Below are 10,308 nucleotides of genomic sequence, written 5' to 3'. Positions count from 1 at the left end.
TGCTAGCGTGGCTGTCTCTTGGTCTTATTTTATTATCAGTAGAGTCATTGACTATGTATAATGTGGAAGGGATCACTTGCAGTGATGAACCCACAGAGAATTATCATCCTACTCTGAAACATTTTAAGGTCTTTCAGCTTTTAATTTCAGTTTTATAGCCCTCAACTTTATTTTTTAGCTGGAAGCGGGAATAAATTTTGTATTAGCTGCAAAAAACCCAACATGTTTGTGAAGACAAGAAAATGCACATATGCATGAGAGTAGAGAGTAAATACATATAGCCAATTCCAATCAAACTAATACAGGTGTGAAACCCTGTGCAGCATTCGACTGCAGTCCTTCATCTTCTCAGAGAGGTGGGAAATATTTTCACAGGTTATGGAACATCTCACAAACCAAGGCTCTCTAGACTATGAAAATGTTGATACTAAACGTCTTCTTCTGCATCTTATAACACACTTATTGCCTAATAGCTTTAAAATGAGCTGAAGATGTATGTAAATTTTGTGTCTAATAACCTGAGTATCATACTACTGCCTCAATTCAGTTCAGTTGTACTCTGCCACATTTGAAATGGAATTTCAAATCACGTGTACATTTAACTAAGGCCTACCATCTGATGTCTTTGATCGAGAGGATGCTTTTTTCCCCCCTATCGCAGCCCTGAAACAGGGAAATGTGATATGATCACACAAAAGTGAGTGTAAGGTTAAGTCCATAAGAACATTTATTTGCATAAGTACACACAGCCGAAGCAGCTTCCTGTGAAACAGCTTTGGATAAAAGGACCTTGTTGAGGGTATATAACTACTGTACCTCTGAATGTTGCAGAGGTTTGTGTCTTTATTCTTCTAAATCTTTATTAGAAATGTGAATTTTAATGTACACATTAATATGTTTTGTATTAACATAAACACCTACAGTAATGCCTGGTTCTTTTGAAATGATTAAACCCCAGAATTTGTCTCTTTTCAAAGTCCTGTTTGGCATGATAACACTGAGGGATGTAAATGAATTATGGAGCATGCAAGATAAAGATGTTCATTAAATCCTTATAATTCCACTTTTAAAATATTCTTTGACGCTGCATCATTCACCTCATGTTCATTCATACACTGCATATAAACCTTTAAGGTCAACCACCAGTTTGACAGTTTGATGGAGTTAAAAGTTCAGTTTGCTCAGCCATCACTTACTCACCACATACTGTACACCACCAGCACTGGTTTTATTGGGACACTAAAGATTTTAATAGACTGTTATAAGACAGGTATTTAATTTAATGAAATACATTTCCAACCACATCATTCTGGAAGTACTGATAGAGAACCTAAATAAATATGGATATATTCATTTCCCTGTTTTGGTTGCATATTAATTTGTTTTGGATTTGTTTCCTTCTCAATTGTATGTTGGGACCGAAAACATTTCTCACCACTGTAGTATCCCTGCAGCTGTACAATATGAATTTTCATGAATGTGGCACCTACATCAGCCAGGACACTTAATGTGCCTCTGATATCTGTGATGAATTTCACACAGACGTGTTGTGATGATAAAGATCATTGATGCTGACAGCTTGGGAGTTGTGAGAACTGGTCTATTCAAATCATTAAAAAGCATTGTGACTGTATGACAAACATTCAAACTCTCAATTGTGAACAGTTTTCAAGACGGTAATACATTTCTTTTTTTTTAGTTTGGGGTTATGTGCATTGTGTCTTTTAAATTGCAGAAACATTATATTAATTATGATGCATTTGTTTATAATATAATATACATAATTGCATCCATTATGGCCTCTTAGTTTTCCTGAGTTAGCACCACACGTGCTAACACCTCTCACAATGATGCATAGAGACATTTAAAAACCATGTAAAGTAATCTTTCCATTATACTGTGTTCCCTATTATTTCCTATTACAAGTACATTCACAGTTAATGCACCAATAAGCAAGAATAAAAGATGTATTACCACAAATACATGCTCATGACATTTTACATGACATTTATATGTGCTAAGTATGTAATGACCACATTCATTGTATGACACACTGAACATTGCAATGTTCCCAGTATTATCCAACGAAAACTCTGAGGGTAAAACTCAACTTTTCCCTAAAATTCCACATATTATGTGCAACATTTATGCCTGAAAATCAGTCCAAACTGCCGTATATGTATTGGAAACAGCCAAATATTTGAAAACCCATCTTCCAGTCTCCGAATAATCTTATTCACATGAGATAAGAGAGCGGAAATTATATCAGAGATGATATGAAGGGTTTCTGTGATCTGGTTTTACTGCTGCAGCTTAGAAGAAGAAGCTGCTGTCACTGAGGAGCTCGTATCATTACAACAAGACTGTAAAGTATAGAAGAAAAAAGTGTTTCATAAAATTATACCTGACTTGATATTGTGTGATTCATACATTGTTGTATTTGCCATTTACATGCACACAAGAAACCAGGTTACTGAGGGTAAATCTGATTAAAAAAAAGGAAATTGTAGCCTGCAAGGAGTAAGTTGCCTAAAGCTGGAAAAGATGAAGACTAATCACACACACATGGTGGTGGTGTTGCAGTATGGCTTTACAAACGGCCAATTACTTGAGGGTCTGTTTCTGTTCAGCCAATCAGTGTCCAGCCTGCCTCCACTGCCTTTTCTGGCTCCAGGAAGCAAAATGAAGCCATCTGTATAAGGGAGACATTTATTGGAATCTACTTCCCCCTTGCGGTTTATGCTAATATTGCAGCAGCAAATAGACGGGGTCATGATCGAAGTTAAAGTCAGTAATTGTGATTGGCTGTAAAATTTTAGAGTACTATAAAGCTCCAACCTCATTTGGCCCTTTTTACCTGATGGCCCATTTTTCCTGACTTCATCCTAATATAAACTGGTTGATTATATATGTAACTATATACCTGTAATTCCAGTCAAAAATTATTTTATTTCACCTTTAGACCTTTGACTTTTAGCTTTAGAGCTTTTATTATTATTATTAATTGATTTCCTCAGTGGTGATTTTTCAGGTTCTTTACTTAAGTAAAAGTTGCATAGTGTAAAACACTCCATTACAAGTCCTGTGTAAATATTCATTTCTCATTTCAAATTTCATCTGCAAAAGTAAAATAACTCAAAGTACAAAAATGATCTCCGTGAGTTTTATTATTATTAGGCTATAGGTTATATATGTATACCTATAGGTTATTTTAGGTTATTATATGCCTGCTATCATTCGATTATTATTCTGATGCATTAAATTGTTAGCAGCATTATAAACGATATTAGCCTACAGGCGATATTGTTAGTTAGTTTAATCTACGACTTTGTATAAAATCTTAATTTGTAAAGAAGCCAGGCTATAGCAGTCAAATAAACGTAGTGGAGTAAAAAGTAGGCTATTCCCCAATGAACTGTTGCGGAAAACAAGTATAAAGTAGGCCTATAATGAAAAGGAAACTTCTATATATATATATCAATGTATACAGATCTTTTCGGCATTTATAACAACAACACAGGAATCATTAAAAGACCAAAGCGTTGCCAAGAAAAGAATGAACCTAATATTTTCATTCACCTGCTCACTGAAGCGGTTCCCCGCCACAGCAAGACGCGTGGGGTAGGCCACGTGCGGGAGACATCATTGAATTCTTGCTGTTGTTGTTGTTGTTGAGTGATTTGTTTACCCCGCCCACATGTCTGCCCTATAATAACTGCTCTGAGCTTACTGCGGTGGCACAGCAGCAGTCTCCTCTGCCTCACATGGAGCTCAGCGGCTCGACACAGCTGTTTCTCTGAAAATGGATGCCAACATTGTTGTCATGGGGACTGAAAGCGTTGGAAAATCAGGTAAAACGTCTGCAGCGGATAAATAGTTAGAGAGGCTTATATAGCATACTGTATGTTTCTGTTGCAAACGGGGCATTAACGATTGTGGTTTTTCAGCGCTGACTGTGCGCCTCTTGACTCGGAGATTCATCGGAGAGTATGGAGATATTGGTAAGTGTCCAGTCCAGTTTTACTCACACCGATGCAGCCTTTTAACTTAATCTAACTTTCCATTAACTTAACTTTTTGTCTTGCAGAATCCATCTACAGTCACAGTTTTATGGACGATGGGAGGGAAATCACTCTAAATATTTGGGATTCACCTTATTCTGAGGTAAGGAGACCTATAGCCTAAATAACGATCTGACAGTTGCTATCAATGATTTCTGGTCATAGTTTCCTGACATGCCTGTGTTGGGTTTAAATCCTCATATTAAGAAGCCTAAATGTTGAAATAGTCCTACTTCAATGTAAAACTAATCCATTACAAATAACATTAAAGATGATTCATTCAAAATTGTTCTTTCAGTTAAGCAAAATGTGCCTTAAGTAGCCTATTTAATGTGTATCCTAAATGTCCATTTCATAGTGTAATATCATTATGTAGGCCTGTATCATAATATGATTTATCATCACTGATTCCTTAATATGTAAGCATCATGGAGCTAATTTTAAAAATACCTTTAGGCAGTTTAAGCTATAACAATGTATCATAGTTCAGAAAACTTTTTAAAAAGCTTAATCTGCCAAGTAACTCATGGTTATAGTTGTTAAGGAACTGTAGGACAGTAAAAAGTACAACATTTCCATCTGAAACATAGTGACGTAGAAGTATGAAGTAAGTCAAGTAAACTACTGGTGTCTTTACTTACACTGGCTGTTGCTGTAGATGAACTTAAACGTCTGATTTTACAGGATTTGTCTATGGAGACGTCACTCTTTGCGAAGAAGGTCCAGTGGGCGGACGGCTTTGTTCTCGTCTACAGCATCTGCGACAGGGTCAGTTTCAACACCGTCAGCAGGCTCATCCAGACAATCAAGTCCACTAAAGACTACCTGAACTCAGACAAAGTGCCCATAGTGATTGTGGGAAATAAGAGGGACCTGCACCACAGGCGGACAGTGCTGAGTGAGGAGGGCTGGCTGCTGGCTCTCAAAACAGACTGCCACTTCTACGAGGTGTCGGTGGCCGAGAACTATCACAGCGTGCTCATGGTGTTTCACGGGCTGGTGGACAGGATGAAGGACACCAAGCTGACCATGAAGAGGCCTCTGGGGTTCAAGGGCATAGTGAAAAGCATGTCCGCAGTTTTCGCCAGGAGACGGACAGACTCCTTTTAGTAAAGACCGTGACAGAAAAATGAATCTGCATAACAGAGGCTACACATTATGTGTATTTTACTGGATGGATATCGCAGTCTGTGAGGGGAAATAGTACCAGATGTGTCACATGTTATTGTGCCAAAGGTAACAATGAAGTCTGGTGGAGACACCCCAGGGACGGGAGCTGCATTTTTAAAATGTGTGGAAAGACTCCAGAGAAGAAAAAAGCCACCGGCTTCAGAAAACATGGAGACAAAACAAAGCCATAGAGGTTACAGATGTATTTTGGGGACAGATTTTGAGGTTAAGCTACACAAGACTGATGGAATTAATCTCTTTCATTATGCAGACACTTGACATGTGATATACTATTGTGTGCAGCAAGGTATGCAATACGTTTTAGCTATATACACCAGCTGTGGCTTCAGATGTGAGGAAATTCTATGCAGTAATTAAATGTCCTTTACTTATGATGGTGATCAAAGATAATGTCAAGTTTTGTATTGCTGGAAAAAGTGACTGAAAAGTGTCCTACTCAATCCTGTAATTCATTCTTGAAAATAAAAACACACATATTCTTATTTATTCAACACTACAAAGCAAACAAACAAACAAAGTGCTTTCTATATTTATGAACCTCTCCCATGTTTAATTCACTGATTATGGGTCATGCACTGAAATGTATCGTTTGTCTAAAGCTTCTTTTATGGCTTACAAGCATTTCAATAAAACATCAAAGATGTGCAAATATGTGTATGATTTTCATTTATGTTGATTCTAAAATTGTATGTTTGTTTTCCAGTAATGTGATTATTATATTGAGGAAATACTCATATCACCAATAATCCCAAAACCTTCTCTTACAACTCTACAGCACATCAGTTTCTGCATTAACACGGCACACACCCTCAAAAGACATATTTTGGATTGTAGCATTTAGTAAAAGAAACAATTTTCTAATTGGCTGATTCCACATATTTGCCACACATTAATCTTTATTTGCAACGGTCATGTCTCAAAGTAATGCCATGAGACCTCATTTGTGTATTTGAGTATGAGGGATCTTTCTCTAACGCAGGGAGGAAATGATCCTGCTCGGGCAGATCAAAACTTTCAGTGTACTTTATCACATTAAAAATGCTCTTCTGACAGCAAATACACATTTTTAAAAGTACTTTGGGTGAAAATAATTGTTAACTGATTAGTTTAGTTTAATGAGATTGATTATATTTGTTCAACAATTTGCAGATAGTGACAATGCAGGTTTAAGGAACTTAAAAATGCCCAGTGAACTGACTAGATCTTAAATCAGACTTCAGACCATTCATCTTTCACTGAGGGTCTTTGAATACCTCCATGAAACCATTTCCCCTGAAAAATCCTGTAGTTTGTCACTGGCCTGCTCCAGTAAACTTGGGCTGACCTCCAACATTAGGTGCCAGAAACGTCTGTTCTTCTTTTCCTTTGTTTAACCTCAGCCCTTATGTGTCAGCAAGATGTCCATCTTTGTGCCTATTAAGGCCGCAGCATGGGAAGGAATATGACGAGTAAGCTGGTGCAAGCTCTCCCTCTTTTCTATTCATGTGTATGAGGAATCTGACAGGTACATGGTGAGGTTAACAAAGTTAGACTGGGGCAGACTGGCCCCCGAAGGTCCTTGTCACAGTCTCTGACCCTTCTAGGTCGCTTTATAACACAACCCAGAATATTTCACCTGAAGGAGCTGCCTTCAGCTTTACTGCAGCTGAAATCATGATTCTCTATGCTTGCTGCTGTGACACTGACACTGGCAAGGAAGGAAAAAGATTTCTACAGAAAAATATAAATGTGTACATCAGACATTTGCAAACCACATCTTTCAGTCATGAGCTTAAAGGAATTTGGCTACATTCAAGCAGGAGATGGGCAGTGCTGCCACTTTTAATGGCACTGAATGAAGAAAATACATTTGGAATCATTCTAATGTAATTACAATATTGCATAATATTAGCATATTAATTTGCATCTTAATTTGCAACCCCTTAAAATGAAAAATGCTTTTTCGATACTTGGCAAGCATTTTGACACTGTGTATGAGATGTGCATTCATGACAAGTCAAATGCGTTAATGCAAAATGGAAAAGAAAGATACCAGACAGTTTGCAATTTTGTGTTTGTAAAAAGCTGTTAAAGTGCACTTGTAAGCACTTTAAACCATTAAATACGTTTTATGTAGAGTGTATAGTGCTGGCCAAGAGTCATGAAAATGCATTGTGGACACAATATTCTTGGCAAATGTCGCCCATCTCGTGTGTTACAGGACATGCTGCTTGTATAATACAATATGCACCACGTGACACTTGATATCCCATAAAAATCTGTATATCAGAGTAATGTATAAAACTGAACCCGGAAAAAAAAATATGTGTGGTTCACTGTCCTGCAGTCTTTCAAGTGAGAAGTTTGCTGCTGGTCTTCAAAGCTTTCACACTTCAAAGCCTCACACAACACATCGACATACAGCATATTACATTCACCCAGGAGTCACTTTTTCTTGTACACCTTGCTGGGTGCTGTAAACCCATCCACCACTGTGTCCCTGAGCAAGCCACTTAACAAAGTTGAGGGTAAAGCAGACTTGCCCAGCATGTCTCCAGACACAAACCCTGTTGAGCATCTGTGGGACATCCTCATGGAGCAGTGAAAGAGGACTCCATGCCGAAAAGGGTACTGAGTACATATGCATGATCATACTTTTCAGAGGGCTGACATTTCTGTATTTAAAATCCTTTTTTTTATTGATTTCACGTAATATTCAAATTTTCTGAGATTTTGAATTTGGGGTTTTCATAACCTATACGCAATAATCATCGAAATTATATCAAATAAAGGCTTGAAATATCTCACTTTGCATTTTCACGATATTCAAATTTTCTGAGATGCACCTGTATTTACAAAAATGTGAGGGGTGTACTTTTGTGAAATACTGTATGTATGTTTGTAGCATTACACTTAAAGGGGATCTATTTTGCTTTTTCATATTTTCTGGCATTTCTATAATGTTACAATGTCAGATTTTCATGTTAAATATGACCAAAGTTAATGAGGGAAAAGTATTTAAAAGAAATCCATGTGAGCCAAAACCTCAGATATCCCCCTGTTCTGAATGCTCTGTTTTAACAGTTTTTTCTGTTAACGGCTTGGTATGATGTCATTCCAAGATGGATTTCCATATATGGTCATTTGCTCCAGGCAGAGAATTCTGGCCACGCCCACAAAGGAACAAGCCGCCCCATCCCTGCTGCAACCTTGTAAACACATTAGACAATGGCCAATCAGAAGACAGTGGGCTTTGAAAAGGTGAGGGGGTCTCAGGACAGAAGCATCTACAGCTTGTTTCAGACAGAGGCAGAAATAGGAACCTGCAAGAAGTGCCAGTGTAAGATAGAAAATTCTTTTTTTGAATTTTGAATTATGCAAAGCTGCCATAGAAGAGTAAGAACTACAACATAGGGCTAGAAATGCAGTATAATAGGTCTCCTTTAAGCAATAGCTCACGACAGGCTGTGGTATACGGCTTGAAGTGAGCTATTGCTTTTATAAAACGGTTACCAAGTATGGCAAAAAGAAAGTAGGTTAACAGACGCACTACAATTTCACTTTGTTTAATTTCATCAATAGACATTTCTTTATGAATACAAAAGTAGTTCCTCCAGGCTGCCGGTAGGCTACATAGTGCCTGACGGTTGCTAAGCAACATACATCAAAGGCTAAAATTATTAAAACTATTTAGGTAGTAAGTTTATTTTCACATTATAAACACCTGGTAAGTGTTGGGCATATCCAATCCATATAACATCAAAGCATCTGCTGCCACATTTCTACCGTTTAAAACCACTAGGTCCATGCCGCTATGAAACTATGAATACAACCGATATGACGTTGAATTCCTTTGCATAGACAACATATATATTTACTTGTATTCACTGCATATTCTATACTTGTGTATCTGTCTCTGCAAAAATAAGTTCAATCACAAATCACAAATAAGTACAGTTTCTTTTTCATCAGCACATTCATATTACAGACATCTTATCATAATACAGACTCAGGGTGATGTGTTGAGTCAGAATTTAGGGATTGTCCAGACCACTGGAGTTAATCCAATACTTATATATTGTTCCTGAAACCAAATAGAGACTGGAAGTGCTTCAAGACATGGCACATTGCCCTCGATACATACTTATAATAAATGCTGTAGTCAGCAACAATGTTTGCAGCCTGCTTTCAAACAGGCCCGAGTGCAAGAAACCAGTCCTCGTCATTATACTGCTCTCATTAGCCTGTGCCACTGCCAGTGAGTTAATGTTCTTTATATCAGAGCTTGAACCTGCCATCATTCTATTGTAACAGAAACTGTGGTTTGTCAGGAATCTGCTCAGGAATCTTCTCATTCCTGGATGTGTTTCTTTACAATTTTAGTAAATTGAATATCAGGAGTGTGACAGCTCCCGAGATGACAGTCTTAGTGTATCTGGCACATGGGATATTGTGACTTTAGTCAAATAGTAACTAAACCAGTGGACCCTGACTGTATATTTTTGGCCAAAGTCACACACAAGTAAATAAGGAAGTGCAGTATCCATTTAGACATTTTAATTCGTAAATTACTTTTAACATAAGACACAGTCTGTGACAAAAGGCAGACGATGGATTTGTTGTGGAGATATATGTGCCAGCTCCAGACTCTCTCAGTCGCTGTGGCTACATGGAAAACCTACATGAAAACAAACCAGCAAACTGTGCAACCAACCATCATATGTTTTTTGTTTTGTTTTTGTTTTACAACGAATATAAACAGCAAAATATTTCTGAATTCTCTGATTTAACAGCCCAACTTTGACTTTAGAGATATCTGACATCTGAAATTTAATGAAAACATACCAAACTTCATTCATTTTTTGTGAGAAACTGCTAAAAGAAAATCTTACAGCTTCAGAACACATTTTAGACCTCCACTGAATGCTGTTTCCTTGCCTGGCTGCCAGCACGTTTTTGAAGAGACACGACTGGTCAATGTAGCAAGACAACATCATTTTCTTTTACCTTATTAAATACAAGCAGGCCTTATTTCATTACTGGGTAAGCAACTTAAATAGGTTATACATGGGCTAGG

General features: G+C 37.5%; 1 protein-coding gene across 1 annotated transcript; it reads left to right on the top strand.

Annotated features, from left to right (window-relative positions):
- The first annotated feature begins 3,391 nt into the window (after positions 1-3,391).
- si:dkeyp-59c12.1 lies at positions 3,392-5,901 on the top strand. Its single transcript, XM_038705019.1, has 4 exons — positions 3,392-3,851; positions 3,948-4,001; positions 4,088-4,164; positions 4,746-5,901. Exons 1-4 carry the CDS (start codon positions 3,803-3,805, stop codon positions 5,169-5,171), a joined length of 606 nt encoding a protein of 201 aa, XP_038560947.1. The 5' UTR covers positions 3,392-3,802; the 3' UTR covers positions 5,172-5,901.
- The last annotated feature ends 4,407 nt before the right edge of the window (positions 5,902-10,308 follow it).

Source organism: Micropterus salmoides, unplaced genomic scaffold, assembly GCF_014851395.1.
Source record: "Micropterus salmoides isolate LMB-PRFRI ecotype aquatic unplaced genomic scaffold, ASM1485139v1 Ms_hic_scaffold_8, whole genome shotgun sequence".
Taxonomy (NCBI): domain Eukaryota; kingdom Metazoa; phylum Chordata; class Actinopteri; order Centrarchiformes; family Centrarchidae; genus Micropterus; species Micropterus salmoides.
This window is presented reverse-complemented; position numbering and strand designations above follow the sequence as displayed.

Coding starts and splice junctions, on each gene's coding strand:
- si:dkeyp-59c12.1 (XM_038705019.1), top strand. CDS start 3,803: ATGGATGCCAACATTGTTGTCATGGGGACTGAAAGCGTTGGAAAATCA. Junction 3,852..3,947: donor TGAAAGCGTTGGAAAATCAG/GTAAAACGTCTG, acceptor GTGGTTTTTCAG/CGCTGACTGTGCGCCTCTTG. Junction 4,165..4,745: donor GGGATTCACCTTATTCTGAG/GTAAGGAGACCT, acceptor CTGATTTTACAG/GATTTGTCTATGGAGACGTC.